The 25,418-nt window shown below is 34.5% G+C and overlaps 6 protein-coding genes and 1 non-coding gene across 7 annotated transcripts; 5 read left to right on the top strand and 2 right to left on the bottom strand.

Annotated features, from left to right (window-relative positions):
- The first annotated feature begins 516 nt into the window (after positions 1–516).
- LOC130960318 (NADH dehydrogenase [ubiquinone] 1 alpha subcomplex subunit 8-B) lies at positions 517–2,581 on the top strand. The gene is made up of 3 exons (XM_057885694.1): positions 517–611; positions 727–923; positions 2,229–2,581. Exons 2-3 carry the CDS (start codon positions 736–738, stop codon positions 2,359–2,361), a joined length of 321 nt encoding a protein of 106 aa, XP_057741677.1. The 5' UTR covers positions 517–611; positions 727–735; the 3' UTR covers positions 2,362–2,581.
- Positions 2,582–3,842: 1,261 nt separating this feature from the next.
- Positions 3,843–3,916, top strand: TRNAV-AAC (transfer RNA valine (anticodon AAC)). Its single transcript has one exon. It is a non-coding gene; the product is annotated as a tRNA-Val (tRNA).
- A 76-nt stretch (positions 3,917–3,992) lies between these two features.
- Positions 3,993–6,662, top strand: LOC130962164 (pentatricopeptide repeat-containing protein At4g32430, mitochondrial). The gene has a single exon (XM_057888282.1). It carries the CDS (start codon positions 4,074–4,076, stop codon positions 6,399–6,401), a length of 2,328 nt encoding a protein of 775 aa, XP_057744265.1. The 5' UTR covers positions 3,993–4,073; the 3' UTR covers positions 6,402–6,662.
- A 1,235-nt stretch (positions 6,663–7,897) lies between these two features.
- On the bottom strand, positions 7,898–8,887 carry LOC130963480 (transcription factor GTE12-like). Its single transcript, XM_057889592.1, has one exon. It carries the CDS (start codon positions 8,885–8,887, stop codon positions 7,898–7,900), a length of 990 nt encoding a protein of 329 aa, XP_057745575.1.
- Positions 8,888–10,317: 1,430 nt separating this feature from the next.
- On the bottom strand, positions 10,318–13,299 carry LOC130960729 (growth-regulating factor 9-like). Its single transcript, XM_057886184.1, has 4 exons — positions 13,157–13,299; positions 12,670–13,050; positions 11,406–11,882; positions 10,318–11,047 (listed from the first exon to the last, which is right to left on the bottom strand). Exons 1-4 carry the CDS (start codon positions 13,215–13,217, stop codon positions 10,614–10,616), a joined length of 1,353 nt encoding a protein of 450 aa, XP_057742167.1. The 5' UTR covers positions 13,218–13,299; the 3' UTR covers positions 10,318–10,613.
- A 772-nt stretch (positions 13,300–14,071) lies between these two features.
- Positions 14,072–17,954, top strand: LOC130961533 (peptidyl-prolyl cis-trans isomerase CYP18-1). The gene is made up of 5 exons (XM_057887467.1): positions 14,072–14,234; positions 14,357–14,431; positions 15,311–15,472; positions 17,188–17,346; positions 17,497–17,954. The coding sequence occupies exons 1-5, from the start codon at positions 14,232–14,234 to the stop codon at positions 17,578–17,580; spliced, it is 483 nt and encodes a 160-aa protein (XP_057743450.1). The 5' UTR covers positions 14,072–14,231; the 3' UTR covers positions 17,581–17,954.
- A 1,036-nt stretch (positions 17,955–18,990) lies between these two features.
- LOC130960269 (uncharacterized) lies at positions 18,991–25,092 on the top strand. The gene is made up of 13 exons (XM_057885638.1): positions 18,991–19,355; positions 19,996–20,168; positions 20,405–20,508; positions 20,724–20,804; positions 21,063–21,166; positions 21,253–21,339; positions 21,505–21,707; positions 22,405–22,606; positions 22,714–22,764; positions 22,848–22,946; positions 23,038–23,097; positions 23,376–23,497; positions 23,733–25,092. Exons 1-13 carry the CDS (start codon positions 19,089–19,091, stop codon positions 24,775–24,777), a joined length of 2,598 nt encoding a protein of 865 aa, XP_057741621.1. The 5' UTR covers positions 18,991–19,088; the 3' UTR covers positions 24,778–25,092.
- Positions 25,093–25,418: the final 326 nt, after the last annotated feature.

The raw sequence follows: 25,418 nt of genomic DNA, 5'->3' as shown, positions 1-25,418 counted from the left end.
ATTACAAAATAATTCAACCAAAAACAATTTTTTGTAAATAAAGAAAACAAGTTTCTATCAGAGATAGATATTTGTTGAAATGTTCATGAAAAAATTTAAGTTTGAGTTTCTAAAACAAATTTTTTATCAATCTTCTGAAACAATCTTTTTTTTTTACAATTGAATTTACAGGATATTATTTTAGGTAATAAAAATATACGGAGAGAGAGTAAATAAGTTGAAATTAAATTACGTGAAGTATTTTTCCAAACAAATGAAATCGTTTCTGATAAAGTTTATTCAAAGATTAATGATAACAAATTAAATTAAAAAAAACATTATAATCTGAATAATTATTTATAGCATTGGATTTCATGGAGACAGTCTATGAAAAGATCAGACGAGAAGTCATGAAGCTAAAGGAGAGAGAATTAAAAATAAATCTCTTTCAATCTTGACAGTTGATTTTTTAAAAAAAATTTAGACGGACAAGATTCAACCATTAACACCATCCAGTTTTTTACACTGCAGAGGATCCGCTCCCCACTTACAACAAGAGCACTGCCCTAATCTTCATTCTGTTCTCTCCTTCCTCAATTCACAAATACGACTTCAAATTACTCAAATTCAAGGTAGAGGCTCCTCTAATCTCAATTTGATTTCATGTTTCCAATTAAAAGTTCCATTTTTTCCTCCGATTTTTCCATTTCTCAGTGGTTTTCTTTCATTTTCTCGGGAACCAAACAGAATTCGGATATGGCGAGTGCGGTAGATGCAGCTGGAAACCCGATCCCGACATCATCGGTTTTGATGGCGGCATCGAAGCACATTGGGGTAAGATGCCAAGCAGAGAACGTGGAGTTTCTCAAATGCAAGAAGAAGGATCAGAACCCTGAAAAGTGTCTCGATAAAGGGCGTGACGTCACTCGCTGCGTCCTTGGCCTGTGAGTTTTTCTTCTTTTTTTTTTTATATTTTGCTGAAAAATTTATGCATTTTTCTATTTTCTTTTTGTTGGATTTTATGTTTATGATCTTATGGTTTTGAAATGATAAATGGAACCATTTATTCAATGTGTATCATTTAGCTGGAAAAAAAAAAAAAGAGAAACATTAGGTGGCTAGAGTAGCAATGAGAGAGTTTCTGGTGTTGGAAACTGTAGTTATTGTGCTGTTTATGTTTGTCTCAAGAGACTGCAGTTAGTTGTGTAGAATGTGTTTTTGGTGTTTGAGAGGATGGAATTATAATAGTAAATATTCTTACACACCAATTTGTATTGGCATAGTTTTTTAACTGCTTCTTACGGGTTGATTACAAGTCATGGATGGGGCGATTAGCTTAATGAATCTGTCGTGTCGGACCTTAGCTAGTAACTTGTAAGACATTCATCGAATGCAATCTTTATTGAAAATTCTACACTCATAACTTATTGGCTAAGAAAGATGCTGACATTCTTGTTGACTGTTGGATGGATTATATTAACTTATTCAATCCAAAAAGTGATACATATCTTGCTGAACTTTCTCAAAATGTCGACATTTTTTGTTGAGTGCTTATGACCTTATCTTAAATAGACTGATTTTGGCATGTTTCCGGTTGACCGATTCTATCAGATTGTTGGATTTTTGGAATAGTTCATATGAAAAATTTTAATTGATTCGCTTTGAGTATAAAATTGTAATTTAGATATGGACCAGAGCGTAGGATGTTTGAAATCTTAGTTTCAATATGTTGGCAACAGAGATATAGATTTCAATTCTAACTGAGGTGCTTGTTTTCATACTATTTGTCATGAGGGTTCATCATCATCTTTGTCTACTGCTAGTTTTTACCCTTGTTTCACCTCCAAATATGTATTTCATGCAAATTTATTCACAATTAGTCCTTTTAGTCACATGTTATAATTGAAATTGTGAGCCATGTTTGGAAGTACCATATGTTTTATTCCTATTATGAGTCTCTACCTCCTGCTGGCACTTGGAATTACTCTGTTTATTTCCAGATGTCACAGCTTACGATACTCCTGTTTCTTTTGAATTTATTTTACATGTGAACTGTGATAAATAATAGTAAATACCTTACTGAAGTTTTCATTGGATGATTCCTTGGCCTTTGAAAGGAGTGCTTTCGGTGAAAAGAGGAGACCTTTATGATCTAATTACGGTTGCATAATGCAATCCCTCTCTTCACAAGCAATGCATATTTTTTGTAATGATTTCTAAGTGGCACTAATTCAATGAATTTTCTGCAGTCTCAGGGATCTACACCAAAAGTGCACAAAGGAGATGGATGACTATGTTGGCTGCATGTACTACCGCACAAACGAATTTGACATGTGTCGCAAAGAGCAGCAAGCTTTCGAAAAAAAATGTACATTGGAATGAAACTATGCACTTTGTCATTGTTGGAAAAATAACTCCACAGGCAATTTGGAGTGAGCAAAATGGGCCTGTGTCACAAATGTTCATTGATCATGTGTTTGTATGAATCTTTTACCTTTGGCTAAGTTGGTCATCTATGTTTTCCTAGAGAAACATTTCCAAGCAGAACAAAACAATCATCTTCAATCACAATAACTAATGAGAATTTTTTGATGTGGGAACATATGCTTATAACTCCATGTTACGTGTGAATGCAGCGTTTTCTAGTGTTTTATGGATACAATCTCGTTATTTCATTATGAATTGAGAAGCAGCTTATACAAAATTAGTATTTTATAAGTTTGGACTGTTTGGTATTAAACATGTTGAATATTATCATCTTTTTAACCGTATTTTCAAATGATTTCTCATAAGCATTAATTAGCAAGCAGACTAAGGTGGAAACCGGAGACATACATTGAACTCACAAGTTAAACAGGTTATTCTCCATGAATCGACAGAATTAAAATCCGCCTCTTTCCATACACAAACACCGAATCAAGCATGAATGAATGTTGGATTGGAAATGCTTCTGACTAGAGTAATAATGAGTTATTACTATTATCTTTTTCTTAATAGAAATCGGAAGTTAGACTTAGTGGGACATTATTTTAGTTGTTGATCCCTACATGATAGTAAACAATTTAGATCAATACCAATTAAAATCACAAAAGAAGTACTTGTGTACTCTACAATTTGCGTAAATAAATTTAAGGGTAAAGTATATTTTTTGTCCTTAAAGTTCGGTAAAAATTTTAAAAATATTATTAAGTTTTATTTTATTTCAATTTTGTCCTAAAGTTTTCGATTTGCATCAAATATACTATCGACGGTTAAATTTTCAAAAAAAATTAAGACTAATCTAACAATAATGCATGAAAATTATGCTTGATTTGCTTGTGTTGAGCGTTGTTCTTATGAAATTGTTGTTAAATTGGTCTTAAATTTTTTGAAAAATTAGCCGTCAGGAGTATATTTGATGCAAATTGAAAACTTTTAGGACAAAATTGAAACAAAATAAAACTTAGGAGTATTTTTAGAACTTTTGTCAAATTTCAAAGACAAAAAATATACTTTACCCTAAATTTAATATAATTGTTCAATGGCAATCTGAATGTTCATTTTTTATATACTTTAATTGCTTTCTCTTTAATTAAGATCTAAAAATTTGATCATCATAAAAAGATATATACAAAAAATAATCATCATATATTTATGTGTATATACATGTATTATTTTGCATATTTTAATGTATATTTTGCATTTCAACATATATTTTATATAGTAGTTGATTTTCACTGCATAAAGCATGATTGAAAAATATAATATGAGATTTATGTTGTAATGAAATAGTTCGATCTAAATAAAATAATCAAATCTAGTCAATCGCAATTGATCAATCCTACATTAATAATTTAATAAAAATTAGAGACATTTACAGCAAAGGTGTCGTGGTGTAGTTGGTTATCACGTCAGTCTAACACACTGAAGGTCTCCGGTTCGAGTCCGGGCGACGCCATTTTGTTTTAGTATTTTCTTCTTTCCACAATAACTCTCTGTTACTTTTAATCTCAGTTCTTAGTCATTATAGATTGTCAGTTGTTTTGGCTCGAGTTTCAGGTTGGAAGACATATAATGAACTTGGTTTTAGTTTATGCATACCAATTAGTACTCTCATGTTACACTCCCAGGTTTCCTTCAAGATCCTGCAACGGTTGCCATTACAATCATTATTCAAACATGGGTCGAAGTTTTTACACTCACTCAAACATGAACACCAGGTGTTCGATCATATTCCTCACTCAAAAGTTGCATGGGTTAAGCGTTCCATGCTTACCCTTTTGCACAACAACCTTCCCTTTCGTGCCCTGTTTGTATTCAAGACCCAGTTCCAGCTGTGTTCGCTCGACTGTGTTGATGAGGTCGGTGTTGCCTTGGCTCTCAAGGCTTGTCAAGGAGAGCTGAAACTTGGGTGCCAACTCCATGGTTTTGCAGTGTCCAGCGGGTTCATTTCGTTGGTCACCGTGTCAAATTCGCTGATGAAGATGTACTGCAAGTCAGGGAATTTTCGGAAGGCCTTGCGTGTGTTTGAGAATTTGAGTTGCCCTGACATTGTTTCTTGGAACACTGTGCTTTCAGGGTTTGAGGAGAACATAGATGCTTTGAGTTTTGCTTGTTCTATGCATTCAAATGGGATCGTGTTTGATCCTGTGACATACACCACTGCTCTTGCCTTTTGTTGGGGTGATCATGGGTTTTGTTTTGGGAGCCAATTGCATTCTCTTGTTGCAAAATTTGGATTTAATTGTGAAGTTTTCGTAGGGAATGCTCTGATAACCATGTATTCAAGGTCAGGGAGTTTAGCTGAGGCTAGGAGGGTGTTTGATGAGATGCCCCGGAAGGATTTGGTTTCATGGAGTGCAATGCTTTCGGGTTATGCTCAAGAGGGGGAATGTTATGGGCTGGAAGCAGTTTCACTGTTTGTTAGCATGGTTAGGCAAGGGATGTCCCTTGACCATGTCTCGTTTACGGGTGCAGTTTCAGCTTGTGGTTATATGAAAAACTTAGAGCTAGGGAGGCAGATACATGGTTTGACACTTAAAGTGGGGTATGGAACACATGTTTCGGTTTGCAATGTGTTGATCTCGACTTATTTGAAGTGTGAGGTCGGCAGAGATGCAAAACTAGTTTTTCAGCTGATGAATAATCGCAATGTAGTCTCTTGGACGACAATGATTTCAATTGAAGAAGAGGATGCAGTGTCTCTCTTCAATGAGATGAGAAAAGATGGTGTATATCCAAATGATATTACATTTATAGGACTATTGCATTCTATTACACTCAATAATCTGGTGGTGGAAGGTGAAATGATTCATGGATTATGCGTCAAAAGCAGCTTCTTGTCGGAACCAAATGTCTCCAATAGCCTTATTACCATGTATGCCAAGTTTGAATCTGTTCAAGAATCGAAGAAAATTTTTGAGGAGGTTAACCATAGAGAGATAATAGCATGGAATTCATTAATTTCAGGGTATGCTCAGAATAGCTTATTCAAAGATGCTTTCCTTACATTTTTGGCTGCAGTGAATGAGGTAAAACCAAACCAATACACTTTTGGCAGTGTCTTAAATGCTATTGCTGCTGCTGAGGATATATCTTTGAAACATGGGCAACGATGCCATTCGGAATTGATCAAACGTGGGTTAGACACTGATCCGATTGTTTCAGGTTCTCTGCTTGACATGTATGGCAAGCGTGGGAGCATAGCCGAGTCTCACAGAGTATTTGATGAGACACCTAGAAAAAGTGAGTTTGCTTGGACTGCAATAGTATCAGCCTATGCTCGACATGGGGACTATGAGTCAGTGATGAGTTTGTTTAAGGAGATGGAGAGTGAAGGAACCATTCCTGACTCCATCACTTTCCTTTCCGTTTTAGCTGCATGTTGTAGAAAAGGCATGGTTGATGTAGGCCATAGAGTCTTTGACTCCATGGTGAAAGAACATTCAATTGAACCAACTCCAGAACATTATTCTATCATGGTGGACATGTTAGGTCGCGCAGGACTGCTAAATGAGGCAGAAGAGTTGATGCACCAGATTCCAGGAGGACCTAGATTGTCAGTGTTGCAAAGCTTGCTTGGTTCTTGTAGAATACATGGGAATATAGAGATGGCTGAGAGGGTTATTGATAGGTTGGTTGAAATGGATCCTGCGAGTTCAGGTTCGTATGTATTAATGGCGAACTTATACGCTGAGAAAGGGAAATGGGAAAAAGTAGCTGAAGTGAGGAAACTTATGAGAGAGAGGGGAGTGAAGAAGGAAGTTGGGTTTAGTTGGGTGGACGTTGGTGGTATTAATTCATTGTATTTGCATGGTTTCTCTTCCGGGGATAAGTCGCACCCAGAATCTGAGGATATTTGTAACATGGCAGAGTTTATTGGATTGCAAATGAAAGTTTTGAAAGGGAGCAAAGCAAGGCAAGGAGACTGGCATCAGGAATAGCAAATTCCAAAATAAACTGGAATTTGTGATGTATTTTGCTATTGATATTTAACCTGATCAAGTTCACTCTAAAGAAATTGAATCTTGTATTTTTCCCTTTTACCTTAACATAAATAGGGATTAGACAGGCAATTCTATACATACTGACTAGTGACTATGAGTACTTGACTTTTGATTCATAGAATCACTTTGATAGTGCAGTCAGTGCACATCACTAAACATGTTTCTGAGATATGCAAGTGCATAGAATCATATTCATAGAGTGCAATGCTTGTTTCTGAAAATGCTCTTTGGAATGAAATGTGTAGTGTCTCAAATATTCATTAATCATGTATTTGTATGAATGATGAATCCGTGTCTTTTGCTAGTCTTCTAATTTTTTCTGCAAAGAAGTTTCCAAGCAGCACAAAACAATCATCTTCAGTGATAAGAATGTTTTAAGTTAGAGCATAGCTTATAGTTTGATATCTTTGCTAGATGCATGTGTTTTGGTTCCTTATAGATGCCTAGAGTCTTATTATTTGAACATCAAGAATCAACAAAAACATCGCAACAATTATACAAAACAGACTTTGATATAGCATCTATCTATCTATCTATCTATCTATCTATTCTTATATATAAAAGTTTGATACCTAAGTTTTTCTATATTGTGTTTAAGACATATTTTTCTTTCTAACGATGCCATGTCAGTAATTTTGCTTACCTGGCAAAATTTGAAAATCAACCAATCGTCTTTTAGTAAAAGATTTAAAAAAAAATAAAAGAAAAAATTCCTATGTATTATTATTCAATTAAAACATTAAAATACTAATTAAATACAATAAATATATATATTAAAAGTGTCATAATAATAATAATAATTATGATCATTTTTATTTACAAATATTGAAATTTTACAACTTATACATGTTAACAATCTTACTACTACATTATTTGCCCTACTTATGCATGCTACATAAGACTTTATTTCTCGGTATTTCTTAATCTCTCATACCAATTAGCAAAAACTCCTTCAAATAAGTTTAAATTTATCACATTTTCTTACTAAATACATTCAAATATATATTATTATAAAACAGGATAGTTAAAGTTTGGAGGGAGGTGAGGTGGGCAAGTCCCTTGCATTCCAACATCTAAGTGTGAGAGACTCCAACCTTCCTTTGGGAGGCTCTTCACACACTCGCTGTATTCATGAATGCTTCAGAGCTCACCACTTTCTCGCTGTAGCTGATTTGAAGATGGGGGAATAGCACTCACTGGAAAGTGGAAACCATATGTAGGAGGAATAACGTGAGATGTGTAAATATTTGAGGCAACTCAGTTGCATGTGCTTAATGGCCTCCAATTGATAGCTTTATAATAAGAGTAACGTTGATGAATATAAACATATAAACAATGTCATTGATGCTAACATAATAATACTTACAATTGTTTCAACTCAATTCCAAATTAAGTACAATCAAATACTACTCAAAAATTAAAATTGAACAATATCAGAAAATTTCTCCTTCTTCCAAATCCTCACTAAGAAAGTTGTCGTCTTCAAAATCTTCTTCCCTAAGAACCAAACCTGTGAGGTTCTTCAACAATGAATCTTCCTTTGTGCAATAATGTGTCAGTGAATGGCCACACAAGTTTTCCAAATCCTGAAAGGACTTGAAAGCATCATCAAAGAAAATTGTTCTCTCCATCTTCTGCATCATCTCCCTCTGTTTCTTCCTTTGCAAGAAAACTCTGTTCTGTTGTGCAGCTTCATTGGTTTTCTTCTTCTCCAATATCAATTTAGCTTTGGCAATAGCAATTGACAAATCTGAACCAGAAAGATGTTTCCTTTTCTCCCCTGCATTCGATTTCAAAGGCTTTGAATTTGGCTTTGGCTCTTCTTTCCCTAACTCCTTTTCCTTCTCAGGTAGCCATCTTCCCTCCAAATTCTTCCACTTTGTCTCGAAAAGATCGCTTAACTTCGCTGCGGTTAGATGAACTTCATGCCCCGAGGGGTACTGAGACATGACATTGCGAAACACCATTCTGATATCAGCAGCAAATTGATCAGTTTTTCTGTACAAATTGTTCCATAGCTTTCGCTGAACCCTCTCCAAATCCATCAAAGCCTTTCCTTTCTTGAAATACACTCCATCTGGATGAACCAATAGCCTTTTCAGCATTACTGAACACTGCATATTCTTGAATCCATCCATACTCGAAGAACTTTGTTTCTTCTTCTCTTCACGTTCCTTTACTGCATCAGTAGTAGTATCCTTCTTCATCCAAGGATTTTCTTCACTCTTTTCCACCTTAGCTCTCTTGTTGGCACGAGAATCAAGAACAACTCTGTTACAGTTGTTGTTGTTGTTGTTGAATCCATCAACATGGCTGGATAATTCTGAAGAGGAAAAAACTCTTTTCTTGGATACCCTTTTGTTGGCAACATCTGAAGATTTCTTGGGAGGAACAAAAGTTGAAGACTTTGGAACACACAACATCGTACTCAGTAGAATGCAACACTAACAGAAAATTGTTGATTAGACGAAAATAGAAAAACCCTATCAAGTGAAAGGTTTATGTTTCTTGAAGTTGCTTGGAACACAAGGTAATTAAGAAATCTTGGTTCCTTAATTAAAATGGAAGATTTTGCAGTTTGACCGTTTTTTTTTATGATTTTTATTCTATTTATGATAATCTTCTAGTGATATAATATCTTATCTTTCGAAGAAATTAATTGCATCTTTTTAAAAATTAAATTTACATGAATTGTTTTTTAATAATGCCCTAAATTTAATGACAAAATAATTTTTATTATAAATCATAAATTATAAATTATAAATAGGTACTAATTGAAAAGCAACTTTTCTAATGATATAGTTTTAAAGACGTTCGTATTTATTATTTTCTTAATATGTATATATTTTTATTTTTAAATAGTTAGTTTAAAATGAGAAGAGTATTTGTTCTCATCATCATTTGGATTGACTTCTTTGAAAGAAAGAATTTAGAAACTATTTTTATATAAATATATAGGTTTTATTAGGATTTTTTTTTAAATATTTCTAACTAAAAAAGCAATGTTTTTTATTTTAAGTAAGCAATATGTTGTTTTCTGAGAAAACTAAATTTTAAAAATAGTTTAATGAAATGTGTATTAAAAAAATTAAAATTAAAATTACTTCTTAAACTTTTTATCTAAAGACAAAATTACTTTTTTGATAAAAAATATTTTTAAAAAATAAGAAATATTTTTTAAAGAAAGTTATTCCAAACTGCTATGTTATTGATATAACTTTATATATATATATATAACAATCCTTCTAATTTAAATTTTTACTTATGATATGAATTGTAGTCATAATAATAATTCAAAGCTCCTTAGACAAATTTATGACTTCACATATATACTTCTAAGTTTACAATGATAAAGATCAAATAAGAAAATGCGAGTTAGGAATTCTAGTAATCCTTAATTATCTGTATCCAATTCGTCGATTAATCTTATTTAATTTGATTAGAAAGAATTTTGTTACAGATATACTGAGGGTAGCTAAGTGAATGATTTTTAGTGGAATAAGGATTTCAGAAAAATCAGTCATGTTGAACAGTTGAAGAGATGCATTACAACTATAGCAGTTCAAAGTTGACAAATTATTGTTCATATCACAAAATTTCATTTCAAAGTTTTCTTTTCTTTATTCTTTTATCTACTTAATAAGGAAAGAAAAGAAAAGATGAAAAAATTTTATTCATTGTTGATTGATTGAAATTGTAAACTACAAAAGTAAAACTACATATATATAGAACATTGATCTAGGAAAGATAAAAGCAAATCAAGATAAGATAAGGATAAATAAAGATAAGATAAAAATAAAATAATAATAAAGACTAAAATTATAATTAAATTTGTGTATTCTATTAGGCTGAATTTGTGAGCTGTGAGACTTCTCTATTGTTATCATAGTTTAATACTACCAAAGGTAGAAACATTCCATACAAGAAAAGATGATTAAGTGAAAATGTTTAATTCACATCATTCAAATGAACAAGCTTAAGCTTAAGTGAGACATTTGATTCATCAGATATCCCCTACATCAGGATCTCATTGTTCACACTATACACAAAACTGAGATTCAAATGCCTAAACAGTAATAAGTAGTCCAACTTGTTCATACAAAAAGCAATAAACAGGTTTTAGATACATGAAATTGGAAACACTGCTTCTTAGAAAGAAGCATGGCTACACTCATTGATGGTGTCAGTGATGGTGGTGTCTGTGTCACTGCTCCTATTAGGACTCTTCCCATTGTTGTGTGTCAATGGTGCACTTGCTGGGATTGACATAGAAAGTTTTGTGTTAGGAACTGTGCAAACTGTTTTCCGAGCTTCGGTTATCGTTGTCCTGTTCGCGGCAGAGTAAATCGGCCGAGAATTGGTATTGGCATAGCGAGGAGTAGGAGTAGGAGTAGTAGTGACTGGCACATGATCTATGGAACAACGCCTTTTAGCTCCTCTGTGCACGTGAGTGGTGCAATACTTCTGACCAGGGAGAACAGCGCTCTTGCACCGCCACTTCTTGCCGTCTGTTCTCCGGCACCTGCCTGGTTCAAGCTCTGTACTGTTTGTGTAGTTGTGGTGTGAACTATTGCAACCAGAAACTTTAATCACAGTAAAAGAAAAGGAACAAAGTTAAATCAGCTTTTCTACTGAACAAACTTCAACCTCATGATTAGTCTTGTTCTTAATTTCTTACATGTATAATTTGGATGATGTCCTAAATCAGAATTAGTGCTATTGAAATTAATCCTAAACTAAGATAAAGACAAATATTCTCAAATAACAAAGCAAAAATGTCAAAGGCATGCAAAAATATGTGCATATGCTCGGCGTTCGCAACTACTCTGCTGTTGGATTAGGTAAGTCCCAGCAAAGTGCACTTTGTTGTCTAATGGCAGCTAACAACACAATATATTGAAAAATATGTCACAGAAGTTGTTGCGAAGTCACGAATAGTACCTTGGAGAACACTCCTTGGGGAGAAGCCTATGCCGGCAGAGATGCAATTACCATCATTGGTAACACTTCCTTTACCACTACTCATAACATTGATACTGTAGCCGACACAGTTCTTGATCTGGCTATCTTTCTTGCATAAATCTCGGCTACTTCTGTTATCCGAAGCAACCGATGTCCTGTTGCCAAAGTTTGTTACCTTAGGTGTTGGAATTGAAACAGCAGATTTTGTGTTTGAGGCTACGGTAGTATGTAGCTTGCTACAAGGCTTTGTTATCGGATTTGAGTTAACAACTTTGGATGTTTCCACAGGCTTTCTTGAACGGTTCCGGCCTCTGTGCACGTGTCGTTCACAATACTTATGATAAGGTACTGTGTTCTTGCTGCACCTCCATTTCTTTCCATCGGTTCTTCTACACCTATTCGGTTCAGGATCCATCATACTTCCATAGTCAAAACATTGGTAGTGATTGTATTCTCCTAACACAGAAAGGAACAAAATTAGCAAATTTAGAATGTCTTCATAAAATCTCACATTCTTAGCATAAAAATTAGCAAAGTTAGAATGTCTTCACACCTAAAATAGTGACTTGAAGGTGCAAACTGAATTTTAATTCATTGCAACAAATTTGGCAAAACCATATTGATATATTACATTTTAACATGTTTTTTAGTCTTAAAACATGATTTGGCTTAGAATAGAAAGTAGTGATTTTGGTTGGAATAAACCATAGTTTTCGAATTATAAACCAAACATAACCTGAAACTATTCCTAAATTCTTGAAATAAAAAGCACAAAACGAAACTTTATCATTAATTAAGCCCCAATGAAACAATGAATTCATTCCAAGACAATCTAACATGAGATACACTAATAAACCACCATCCAAATTAAGGTAATGAATAAATAAAAGGGGAAAGGGGAAAGAAACTAAAAGTTCAAAATAACATAGACATATACCTATAAGCAATCTAATCAAACTCGAGAGTTCACCTAAATTCATGAAAAGTAAACTTGAATAGTGAAACTCAACTTATAAACTAAGTTGATTCAAGATTTTGAAAACCTTGCCAACAAGGGTGTGACATCATGATAGAGGCATATTATGAGTGTGACCAACCATATTCTACTCCTAAAGAGAACACTAGTTGGGAGAACAAATCCAACTTAAATCTAAAAATATCCAAAAATAATATATAGGTTTACACAGATATATGTATATATTGAAAAGGGCCTTATCAGAAATATTCCAAAAAAGTTACAAACCTGACATATAGCTTGGAAATTGCTTGTGAAAAACACCAAAGCCAGAACCAAAGGGTAGCACAAGGTGATGATGAGGGTGAGGGAGAGGAAGAGGAAGAGGAAGAGGGAGAGGGAGATTATAAGCAAAGTAGTTGAAGGTAAGAACTTGATGATGAAGTTCACGCCTTTGAGCTTCTGTGAACAATAAACAACAGCACCTATCTTCTTCTTGTTGTTGCCATGCTTTGTTCATAGCAGGTTTTCTTATTGTTCCTCCTTCTTCCTCTTCTGCTCTCTTCAGTGTTTCAAAACTTGTGGTGTTCTTCTTCTCTTCTTTGATCACTCCAACACCACTACCACCATCCATCTTTTGTCCCATGTCAATCTTCTTCTGGGGTCCACCTAGAAAATATAATAATCAACAAAAACACCAGAAGAAAACACATAAAAGTGAGCAAAGAAAAGAAAAAGCACAAAAAAACAACATGGGGTGGGAGAGAAAAGAAACCAGAAGTGTTGTGTGAAGAGGGAACAGCTTCAAGAGACTTGGCTTCCATTGTCACATTCATATAAGGAAAAGGAGAAACCAAAAAAGTGCCCCTTTAAAATCTTTCTTTCTTTTTTCAGTATCAATTGAAAATGTTAAAATCAAAAGTAGTTTTTTCATAAAGAAAGAAGTGACAGAAGCACTTGTTGTTCTTTCTTTATTTCCCGTGATGACTCACTCACTCTACTCAGTACACTACTGACACTGTAGATAGAAAGTGAAGTGAGAGAGAAAGTGGAAAACAGAAGTGTACAGAACAGATAAACATTATCAAGATTTTGATCCCATTAATTAATTTTTATTTCAGACACATTTAATTATTCATTTATTGTATTCGGTTCATTGCAAGTGAACATTTTAGCATTAAAAAAGTGGGAGTTTCTGACAAATATTATTAAATCATTTCCTATAGTTGATAGTCTAAAGTAGTTTTAAACTTTTATAATGTGATCATATGTTAATTAAAATCAGTCACCAAAAAAAATATGTTAATTAAAATCATAATTTTATTTAACCGCCACCTTCATTTTTGGATGAAACTTTATATCTATCAAAATAACATTACTTTTTTCTTATTGCTTTTGCTTCTGTTGATTACTAATAAGAATCTAAAAAAGATAATTTTTTATTTTTTCAGAATTGAAAAATTGAAAGAAATAACACCATTTGCAATTCTTTTTTTTTTTTATCAACCGCCACTTGCAATTTTTGGTAGTTTGTTTCCATGTTTTTGACAGAATTTGCTTCCTCTATTTGGGTCTTAAGTCACTCACTTTTTGGTCACATTGGGCCTGAAGTCTGAAAACGAGAAGCCCAAATCATCCCCCAAAAATAGAAAAACAAGAATATGTCCAAAAAACAAGTCCAAAAAAGAAAAATGAAAAAAAAATCGAATATTAGTTCCAGAAGAATCTAGCGACTGGCTATCGGAGTAGCACCAGCGCTTGATAGTTCGTAGCGCATTGAAAGTTGAAAACTTCCCAGTCCCAGGTCTCGTTTTGCCGTGATTTTCATCTTCTCAAACAATTTACACAAAATGGTGAGTTGTAATAACTTGGAGTACTTTCGTCGAACACCTTGCGTGCGTGCGTGCATAGCTATATATATTATGTGAATGTGAATCTCACTCACTTTGGTTGTTGTTGAAACTGTTTATTTCAGTCGGTGACTCTGCACACAAATCTAGGAGACATCAAGTGCGAAATCTTCTGTGATGAGGTCCCAAAAACTTCTGAGGTAACTACCCTTTCAACCCCTTCAATTTGTGTTCCTTTCCTGTCTTAGTTTTAGTAAGATTAATCACAATTTGCTGGTTCATGCTATTTGATACTTATTTTGCTATAAACAAGTTCCAAGTTTCGAGTTGCTGATAGAGAATTTAGAGTAAGTAGCCAATTTATTTAAGGGTAGATTGCACTGAACTCTCTCATAAGGATAGGTGATATTACACAATACAGACTTTTATTTGTAAATTAAGCACGATACTGAGGTTTTTTTTACTTTTTACCTACTAAAAATCTTATTTCGGAATTTTTTTCCGAGAATTTAATTTTGATGTAGTGTAAAGATGTTTTATACGTGCATCATCCAATTATGTAACCTCATGGTAGCAAAAGTCTCTACTTTTTACATTTACTCCATCAATGGTCGTCCATAAAAGAAGGATGTGATTGGACAACTATCTAGGTGTCTAAAAAGTTTTACGTCGTCGATGTACCAAAATTAAACTCTTTCTCCCATGCAAAATTTTCAAGAATGCAGAAATATTCCATGAATCAAACCTTCCCTAAGGGGGAGGTTAGTATTGGCATGACAAATCAATGGGTGTCGTGTGTAATATCACGCAATCATTTAAGAGGTTGTTAGTGGAATTTATCCTTTTAATTTGAATAAGATTATTAACTTGCTTTTAGAGTAGACAAATTGATTATTGTGAATGAAACTACCTCTGTGTCACTTGTGTTTGTGAAGTTTAATAATGACAGTTTAGACTTAAGGATAGCCAATTTTGTTCTTGCATGAGGTGAAGGTGATAATTGGTTGTTTTTGTTGAAGGATGCTGTGACCTAACAATTTCAAATATTATGGGTTTTATGTTTTTTTTTTTTTTTTCAGAACTTTTTAGCATTGTGTGGGAGTGGTTATTATGATGGGACTATATTTCACCGCAACATCAAAGGTTTCATGATTCAAGGGGGAGACCCAACCGGTACCGGGAAAGGAGGTACCAGCATATGGGGAAAGAAATTCAATGACGAGATTAGGGAATCTCTTAAGGTAAATTCAGGCTCTGTGCTAATTACTGTGAAGCTATGCCATTGGTGTTATGCTTTCCTTTTGCTTCATGTCTGTCAATCTGTTTTACTTGTTTTGAGTTTAAATCTCAATGCTAATGTTGGACCTATAGAATTCGGTTGTAGAAATGGCGTATTTTGTGATCTTATGATGAATCGAACATTACTAAGTACTTCATTTTTTGTGTTTCCTATCAAAGGACATAGATAATACCATCTATGTTCGATGATATTAAGGTTACAATGGAGATATACTGTTATCAATAGGATCCATAGGAGAAAGTTTGTGCAAAGTGACTTGTTAACATTACTTCAAGTAATTTCTTCTTGTTCAAGGCTTATTTCTTACAACTTTTATCATATTTGAAAAAGTCATAACCTAGTTGGCTTCCCTTAGCTTTTCAAGACCTTCAATGTTTAGGTGTATGAAATATAGTTGTTATATTGTAGAATTGAAATACAGTTACTTTTGTGAAATCTCCGCAAGATGTGAAATTACCAAATGCTCCATAATTTATATAAATTGAATTCTTGGAAATTAGAATACAAGATGGAGCTTTATGTTATTTTCTTTTAAATGGTATTATTTTTTTATAATGAATGTATTATGGATAGTTGTGTAAGTTGGATTGGTTTATGTTATGATTATTAATTATTATGTTATGTTGTTTTTTTTTTTTAGATTATTATTTTCGAAATTTTCAATTAATATCCATGAATACCTGCCGATATCCATCTTCCCGCCGGAGACAAATAAATGGGGATGGGGAGGGGACGGGGGTGCATTTCTCTTAATGGAGGCGGGGGGCGGGGACCGTTGCCATCCCATAAAGGGATGACAAAAATATCCATGGAAGCGGGTACCCACGGGGATTACCCGCGAGGGGGGTTAAATGGGGACTCATGAAATCCCCACGAGGAAGGGAATCCGCCCCGCTAATAAATGGGGATGGGACGGGGATGGGGGTAGAGGTAGGGTACCCACGGGGACTCGCAATATCCCCGGGAAGGTGGAATTTACTAAAATGTCATCACTTGTATAAAAAGTTATAGGTTATCATGGTGGATATTTAATATTTGTATTAGATTATGTTAAATTGTGTTTGGAACTTTGGATTCTGTTGTTTTATGTTAAACTTTGTTGAATTTTTGAAAGATTGTGTTATGACTTATGAGTTTTGTGTTAAATTGTTTTAAAAAAACTTTAAAGACAATACCCATGAATACCCGTGGGTATCCGCCATTCTCGCAAAGACAATTAATCGGGGACCCGTGATGGGGATGGGGCGGGAATGGGGGCATATTCATAAACGTGGATGGGGAGCATGAGAGGGGTACCTGCCCCCACGGGTATCCGTTGCCATCCCAATAATAACCGTGGAGATGGATTCCCTTCCCCGTGGGGATTTTGTGAGTCCCCATTTAAGCACTATCCATTGGGTTTGGTACCTCTGCCCCTGTTCCCGTCCCCTTCTCCGTTTATTCACGGGGAGTTCCCATCCCTGTTGGGGTTTTGGGTCTCCATTTAGATTTTCATCACGGATAATTCCCATAGGTACCTGTTTTGACATGTTTTTTTGGGAGTTGACATAAACATAGTGGGGCATTTGTGATTTATATATTGAATGCTAATATATTGACATTTCTCTTCAAAGCATGATTACAATGGCCAACACATTGCCCTTTTCTATGTTCCAGCACAATGCAAGAGGAATATTGTCAATGGCTAACAGTGGTCCAAACACTAATGGAAGCCAGTTCTTCATAACATATGCAAAGCAGCCACATTTAAATGGACTTTATACAGTATTTGGCAGAGTAATCCATGGATTTGAAGTTCTTGATCTCATGGAGAAGGTACCTGATTCTTATGCCACTGCAAATTTGCTTGTAGAAGCTAAGGCTTAGCCTTCAACTTATATCATCTTGGCTTGATAGAAAACTCAACTCAGAAAAGCAATCATGGTAAACGGTTATTAATATATACTTAACATTTATGTTGTGCAGACTCAAACAGGAGCAGGGGACCGTCCACTTGCCGAGATTAGGCTCAATCGAGTCACGATACATGCTAATCCGCTTGCTGGTTAAGTGGTTAAACTTGTCTCAGCAGTTCTCATTACAAGAATAGGGAGGGTAAAGGGAATTCTTAAATACTCAATTTTAACCAATTTCTTGACCTCTGATTAAGAGAAATACAGAAGTAAATTGTGCATTGAGTTAATTAACATGTTTGTGAGATATGAACAAAGGCATGTCGATAGATACATTTTTCAAGGATTAGTGTAAAAATGGTCATGTTTCTGTAATGTTTAGGACCAAGATTCTTTTGTATTGTGTGTCTTTCTCTTATTTTCTTCTTTTATATGGAATGTCCATGGCTTTTAAGTGTTACAATCTAATCTTGTTTGCATCACCGAGCAAACTTGTACAATGATTAATGAAAGAGGCTATAGAGATTTGTATATGTAATGTCAAACATGATTAGAATAGAGTTATCTTAATGATAGATTTGCTTGGAATTTTGTGAATCCAAGCTGAATCACTCGTTGGCATAATTTAAAAAGGTTTAGTAGGAAAGAAAAACTATATATATACAAAAGGAAGTTTTATTCAGGACTAAAAAAAATAATATAAGGAATACAATAGGCTATTAATATTTGAAAGCAATGAATTTATCTTTATCTAAAAATTTATTTCCTATTACTTTGTCATTCAGAATTTTTTTAGAAGAAAAATCATTTTCTTCATTCAAAGGGAAAAAAAATGTATACGGATGAATTTTGTAAAAAAACAAAGAATTTATCCCATATTTTTTCCAACTAAAGATAAATTTATGGTTTAACTAAAAATATTCTAAAGATATTTATCAAGCAGACAATTTTAATTGGTTTTTATTTTTATTATTTAGTTTTGTTTTTATAACTTTTTATAAACTATGAAATCAAATCCTTGTTTTCAATAACTTTGAATAACACATGGTAGGGATATTTATTAATACACGAATGTTAATTTATTTTACGTAGAGTAAGGAGCATAACGTTTTTTAAAAATTGATTTGTTATTATCTTATTAACGGGATATTTTATTAAATTTCATCTATTTATATAAAACATAATAAAATAAAGAGTTAAAATTTATTTTATTAATAATAAATATAATATTTTTATTTAATAAAAAGTATTTAAGACTAACATTGTTTACAAGAGATTAAATTTATTTATTTAGAAATTTTGTTGAAAACTTAAAATTAACCATCTATTTCAATACGACGAACATGAAAGAACATTATTTACATAAATGGATTTGTCAATTTTCTTTTTTATAAAATATGATCTCTTATTATATATTTTTTAAATAGGACAAAAAATAAATATGTGAAAAAAATATTAAATAATAAAAAAATCATATTTTAAAAACAAAATTTATGAAAGATGCATTTCCCATTAGTTACAAGTCTTTGTTAGTGTCTCACTCATAGTTCATCTGTGTTGACTAAACCAGCAACCACAACTCAGTGTTGACTTTTACCACAAAATTCAGGTAACTACATAACTAGGGTTTCAAATTCCCCGCCAATTCTCCACTCTCTCTCTTCAATGGCAACAGAGGAGAATGACGCCAAACCAGAAACCACCCCAAACACCACCGTCTCTCATCTCCCTACCTCTACACCCAACGACGTCGTTTCGGAACCCATCCAGAAACAGCAGCAGCAGCAGCAACAACAACCGCCATTGAACCCTAGAGACTTCATCCTCTCCGTCGCTTCCAAAATCGCTACCCAGCCACTTCATAACACTCCCGACCCTCACGTTTGGGGCGTTCTCACCGCCATTTCCAACAATGCTCGCAAAAGAACCCAGGTAACTCGTAACATTCTCTCATTACTTATATTCACTTTTTCTTGAGCTTTAATTCGAATAGCACTTTTGGATTTCCTCAAATTATTTGAAAAAAAAAAAAGGTTAACTTTTCTTTGTAAGTTACTATTACGTAGGACAATAGGGATAGGGAAAGGGAAAATGCATAACTTTAAATTGAATGTGTAGTTAGCCCTGTAGGTTTTACAGATTATTTGTATTCAACTTATAGGCGAACTTGGATTTATTCACATTATAGGCGAAAAAGTATTTTTTTGTTTTAAATTTTTTAGAATTGTCTAAGAAGTAATTTTTTATTAAATGATTTTGAAAACGAAAGAAGCTGATTCATATGTAGGACTATATGCAATAAGGGAAAGCTTTTTTTCTCTTTAAAAAGAAATAAAGGGTATAGATATCACTTATTCAATGATTTTGCTATCGACATGGTTCATGATTGGACAAGGTGGTATCATTTGATCCAATAACATACTTCACATGGGCTGTGGAGATAAAAGTTTTGTGGTTGTTTGGTGAACTAGTTAATTTTTGGTACATAACAATCTTTGCTTTTTCTTGGATAGAAGCATCAAATAATTGCAGCATTGTTTGAATTTCATCTGACTGGGAGAACTGTAAGCAGGGAATTAATATTCTGTTGACTGCTGATGAGCACTGCATTGGGCGATTGGTGGAGGATGTGCGTTTCCAGATTGATTCCAACTCTGTTAGTGCAAACCATTGCAAAATTTATAGGATGAGGGTTACCAATGAAAATATGGAGGACACTATGTCTGTATTCTTGAAAGATACGAGGTTGTTGCCATTTCTTTTTTGGATTTATTTTACATGCATTCTACCGAGGTGTAATTTACATGTAGCTTGTCCCACCTAGTGGTATAGATTTATTATTTTTGTTGTATCATCAATTGCCAAGTCATTTTAAATTTTTTTTCTGAATCTGTTGAAGATGTGTCAGTTTGTATTTAGGTGCTGCAAGTTGTCTAATTTGGAATTTGTCTTGCTCGCTTCATATTTTGTTTTTTGTTTAGCACAAATGGGACTTATCTGAACTGGGAGAAATTGAAAAAGAATAATGCTGCTGTTAAAGTTCATCATGGAGATATTATATCATTTTCAGCTCCCCCTCAACATGGTAATATGAGTTCCTTTGGAATTCAGTGATTCTATTACGATTTTATCTTTTATACCAATCCCACCATGGTACAACTCACTCTCATCACACACACACACACACACACACTTGCATCGATATTTGTTAGAATTTGCAATGTATCTTTGTTCTCTTTCCAAAAGGAAACTTCTTTTGTTCTCTTTCCCTATTGAAAAACTTTTGTCTTATCTTAACAGAGCTTGCATATGCTTTTGTATATCGAGAGGTGGATGTGTCCACTCCCACAACGGATAATGCAGTTCCCAAACGGAAAGCAGGTAGCATTATGATTAGCAGCTCACATACATACTATTCTTAGTCATTCTTGCATTATACTCTGGTTTATGCTCATAAGCAGAACTCAGACCTCTATTTTGTCAAAGTTTAAAGCTTCATATGTGATGAATGTCATAATTTTGCTATGCTTTGTTGCAGGATGTTGCTTTGAGACAAGTTTATTCGATTGTATAGGTTATATTGTATCGAGATTGATACTGATTTTCTTTTTGCTTTAACTTTTCCCCCCCTGTATGTAGAGGAGTTCGTTTCTGAAAACAAGAGATTGAAGGGTTTAGGCATTGGTGCTCCTGAGGGTCCTATATCTCTTGATGATTTCAGAAGCCTTCAAAGATCAAACACGGTGTGTTAATTTTGAAGGATTGAAGTATAAATGAGTGAAGCAAACCTTTTTTTTTCTCTTTAGTTATCCAATGTTCTTGTTGTCAGGAACTGAGAAAGCAATTGGAGAATCAAGTTGTTTTAATTGATACCTTGCGTAATGAAAATCGTGCAGCTGTTGAACTTCATGAAAATGTATGTAATTTCATTCATTTTATGACTTACTTTTCCAGCGTGATATTTAATGGCTATTTGTGCATCTAATGGATTTCAGAACAAATCTTTGTCTTAATTTAAACTTATTTATTCATGTTGCTTAAAACCTACAATATCTTACCTAATATATGATCCATTCTCTAGGAGCTGAAATCAGTCAAAGAGTCGGTAGCAAAAGGTTACCTTGATCAATTGAAAGAGTTACAGCTAATGGTCGATCTCAAACACAAGGAGCTGGGAGAAGCTAACAAAATATCTGCTGAACAGAAACATGCATTGGAAGACCTTAATGAGAATCTTAGTGTTTACGTGCAGTCATGTGCTGAAGCAAATGCTATAATACATAGGTATGCGTTGTTGGATTCAGAATTTATCATTGATGTAGATATTGAATGGTATGAATACTTCATATTATGTAATTTCTTGGGCTGGCAATGGATACCCGTGATGCTCCCCATCCACGTTTATGAATATGCCCCCATTCCCGCCCCATCCCCATCACGGGTCCCTGATTAATTGTCTCCGCGAGGATGGCGGATATCCGCGGGTATTCATGGGTATTGTCTTTAAAGTTTTTTTAAAACAATTTAACACAAAACTCATAACACAATCTTTCAAAAATTCAACAAAGTTTAACATAAATCAACACAATCCAAAGTTCCAAACACAATTTAACATAATCTAATACAAATATTAAATATCCACCATGATAACTTATAACTTTTTATACAAGTGATGACATTTTAGTAAATTCCACCTTCCCGGGGATATTGCGAGTCCCCGTGGGGTACCCTACCTCTACTCCCATCCCCGTCCCCTTCCCCAATAATTTCAGGTTGTCCTGATTCAAGTTTATTGATATTTATAGTGGCTTCTGATTAGAGCTTATCAAAATGGTTCAGCCTGTCTTTTTCTGTTGAAGTTGTTAAACTAATTTTGAATCACTTTTGGAGCTCGTTTTCTATATTTATTTCTTTTTAAAATTTATTTTCCTGGTATTTGAAGTGCTAATATTTATGTTGGTCTATATGGTAACTCTCTCAGTCAAAAGGTAAATATTACTGAACTGAAGGAACAATTAGATGAAGAGAAAACTAAGCGAAAAGAAGAGCAAGAAAAGGCTGCAGATGATCTAAAGGCTGCAGTTCATAGAGCTCAGTCTGAGGCTCAGGAAGAATTAAAACGACTTTCTGATGCTGCGTCAAGAAGAGAAAGAGAACTACAAGAAACAATAAATAAGCTCCAGGTTTGAAAGTTTTGGTACTAATATTGAAAAAAGTAATAAAAAAATCTTAATTACTTTTTGGGTCTAGTTTAAGTTGCCTACTGGTGGTTTCTTGTGATCTGTTGCAGGAGTCAGAGAGGGAGAGTTCTTCGCTGGTTGAAACCTTGAGATCCAAGCTGGTATGACTACGATGCTGATGCTGTTAGCCAAGCCTTAGTGCCAAATTTTATGTACTACAAATGTTATTCCTTTTCTAATGCAGGAGGATACTAGGCAAAAGTTGGTTGTCTCCGATAATAAAGTTCGTCAGTTGGAAACACAATTACATGAAGAACAGCTGGCCTCTGCAAACGGTGAAAAGGTACAAAGATAACTTTATATGGAGTTTCATGTTACTTATCCATATTTTGGTTTAGCTGCGAATAACTAATTCTCTGCTGATTGATGAGCAGAGAGTAGAAGAACTTGAGCTGGAGACAAGAAGTTTAAAGAAAGAGCTTGAAAGTGAAAAGGTATAGACGAAAAGGAAGTTCATGGTATAGAATACAGATAGCTTTTGGTACAAAACCATTTATGAAAATAATGTCTGCTTTGCAGTAATTCCTGTGTTCTTATCTTATTTTTCCTAATGTCATTTCTATGTGAATGCAAAGTTATTCTATGAGTTGTGCTGACCAGTGCTTATGGTTCAAGGAATACTGAATCCCATAGCAGATCTGTTTCTTCAGCATTCCATCTGATTAATTTCTTTTCCACCTGAAGTTTCTTTCTTTGTTGCTGTTGTTAGCAGGTAGCTAGAGAAGAAGCGTGGGCTAAAGTTTCAGTTCTTGAGCTTGAAATAAATGCTGCAATGCGAGATCTTGATTTTGAGAGACGGAGGTTAAAAGGTGCCAGAGAAAGGCTTATGCTTCGGTAAGGTTTTTATATGATTGCTAATATTCATCATGGGTGACATGGCTAGTCTCAATAGGATAATGTATTTAAGGGTTGGATGGTAGATTTTTTTTTAGTGTGAAATGCTGATTGACGGTGTAGCTGTTTTTTAATGCAACATGTATGCTTCTGCCTCAATCTTCATGGTGATGATAATTTGATACACTTCGGCTGAAGCTCAATCACTAAATAACCACAACTATTTGTGATGCAGGGAAACACAGCTACGATCGTTTTATTCCACAACCGCAGAGATACAAGTACTTTTTGCTAAGCAACAAGAGCAACTAAAGTCTATGCAGAGAACTCTAGAAGATGAAGATAATTATGACAACACATCAGTTGATATGGATGGAGCCATGGGTGGAACATCACCCAGAGAAAAAGAAAATGCTGCAAAGGCAGGATCTGTTAATTCTGCACAGAAGCTTAACAGAGATCAAGTTGAAACATCAAGCGAGGAAGCCAGTGTCACCGAGAAGCATGACTGCGATTTAAGAAGTGAAGAATGCCAAAATACGCAAGAAGCTGAATTCACCAGTGCAGATCATGACCATGGTGTTAGAGATGGATTCGGTTCGAATATAGATGGTGTTGGCACGGCACCTATGATTGAGGGAGATGCCATATGCACCGAGCGAGTTGTTGAGACTGAGAGTCCTGCAAATTGTGGTGACCGGAACTTCGATTTGAACAGGAATGATGCTTTAGCTGGGGACACTATGCAGCTTGATGATGATGTTAATGGACAAGAAACTGAAGACCATGTTCAAACAACTACTAGGCAAGTTTTACATCACTCGCAATCAAATAATCATGTCGATACTCAAAAGACTGTCGAGGATACACAAGCCAGAGACACAATCCAAACAGCAGACCTTATAACTTCCGAAGTTGCCGGTAGTTGGGCTTGCAGCACAGCTCCATCTGTGCATGAAGATAATGAATCTCCAAGCAGAGACAACAATGCAAGTTCTGGACCATTGCATGATTCGAATGGTATGGTGGCCGAGAATCAGATCACTCCTACTTCAGATGCTGATGGTGCCGGAAGAAATGATGAACAAAAACTACAAAGCAAGACGATTGGCATTGTTGCTACTGATTCAAGGGGGCAATCTGGAGTCTCTGCCAATCAAGGGAGAGACAATGTTATAGCTCTATTTGACTCGGAAACTGAGAGTTGCAGCGACACTGGCGATGATGACATAGCTGATGCAAAACATGGATCAATGTCTGATGCAGAAACTCGGGGGTGAGCATGATGAGGAGGAGGATCAAAAGCAGGATGATATTGATTCCATGGATGAAGATGATGAAGCCACTCAAGAAGATTCTGTTGGATAGTAGTGGGGAATGGGGTGTATCCAATGAGTCTTCATTTTGTTCTAAGTTGTATATTCTTACTTCTTAGGGTTCTGCATTTCTAACACCAATATCTCTTCTATTTTTCCTCTCTAATTATCATTAGGCTATTTTATTGTATATAAGCTTTCTTCATATGGTTTTTTCCAACAAACACCAGACTGATCCAGTGGCAAGAAAAGGGTTTTCCTACCATTCTCCATGCTTAATTTTAGTACCAAATGTTCATTCAAATTTCAATGAATGTGTTAATATGAATGTCTATGAACATGGTATTCATAATTGGAACTTGGAAGACTCGACAACAATTCACCACATTTATTTAGAATTCAGCACATTAAACATCTTACAAGTTAAGACTTAAGAGCATTAGCAACAATAGCAAAGAAACTTTACAATGCTTTTTAAATTTTCTTAGACATTTTAGAGCAGAGAATTGGTATTTATTATTTTTATCCCCTACATTGAATCAATACATAATCTCCACTATTGAATATACTATAACTTATGTAAAATAAATTTTACACCAAATTTA

The sequence above is a fragment of the Arachis stenosperma genome, chromosome 2, assembly GCF_014773155.1.
Source record: "Arachis stenosperma cultivar V10309 chromosome 2, arast.V10309.gnm1.PFL2, whole genome shotgun sequence".
NCBI classification, from domain to species: domain Eukaryota; kingdom Viridiplantae; phylum Streptophyta; class Magnoliopsida; order Fabales; family Fabaceae; genus Arachis; species Arachis stenosperma.
The sequence above is the reverse complement of the archived record's forward strand: the minus strand, read 5'-3'. Positions and strand labels throughout refer to the sequence as shown.

Coding starts and splice junctions, on each gene's coding strand:
- LOC130960318 (XM_057885694.1), top strand. CDS start 736: ATGGCGAGTGCGGTAGATGCAGCTGGAAACCCGATCCCGACATCATCG. Junction 924..2,228: donor ACTCGCTGCGTCCTTGGCCT/GTGAGTTTTTCT, acceptor AATTTTCTGCAG/TCTCAGGGATCTACACCAAA.
- LOC130962164 (XM_057888282.1), top strand. CDS start 4,074: ATGTTACACTCCCAGGTTTCCTTCAAGATCCTGCAACGGTTGCCATTA.
- LOC130963480 (XM_057889592.1), bottom strand. CDS start 8,887: ATGTTGTGTGTTCCAAAGTCTTCAACTTTTGTTCCTCCCAAGAAATCT.
- LOC130960729 (XM_057886184.1), bottom strand. CDS start 13,217: ATGAATGTGACAATGGAAGCCAAGTCTCTTGAAGCTGTTCCCTCTTCA. Junction 13,051..13,156: donor CTCTTCACACAACACTTCTG/GTTTCTTTTCTC, acceptor TATATTTTCTAG/GTGGACCCCAGAAGAAGATT. Junction 11,883..12,669: donor ATTTCCAAGCTATATGTCAG/GTTTGTAACTTT, acceptor TTTCTGTGTTAG/GAGAATACAATCACTACCAA.
- LOC130961533 (XM_057887467.1), top strand. Junction 14,432..15,310: donor AGGTCCCAAAAACTTCTGAG/GTAACTACCCTT, acceptor TTTTTTTTTCAG/AACTTTTTAGCATTGTGTGG. Junction 15,473..17,187: donor AGATTAGGGAATCTCTTAAG/GTAAATTCAGGC, acceptor TCTATGTTCCAG/CACAATGCAAGAGGAATATT.
- LOC130960269 (XM_057885638.1), top strand. CDS start 19,089: ATGGCAACAGAGGAGAATGACGCCAAACCAGAAACCACCCCAAACACC. Junction 22,607..22,713: donor AAACAATAAATAAGCTCCAG/GTTTGAAAGTTT, acceptor GATCTGTTGCAG/GAGTCAGAGAGGGAGAGTTC. Junction 23,098..23,375: donor AAGAGCTTGAAAGTGAAAAG/GTATAGACGAAA, acceptor TGTTGTTAGCAG/GTAGCTAGAGAAGAAGCGTG.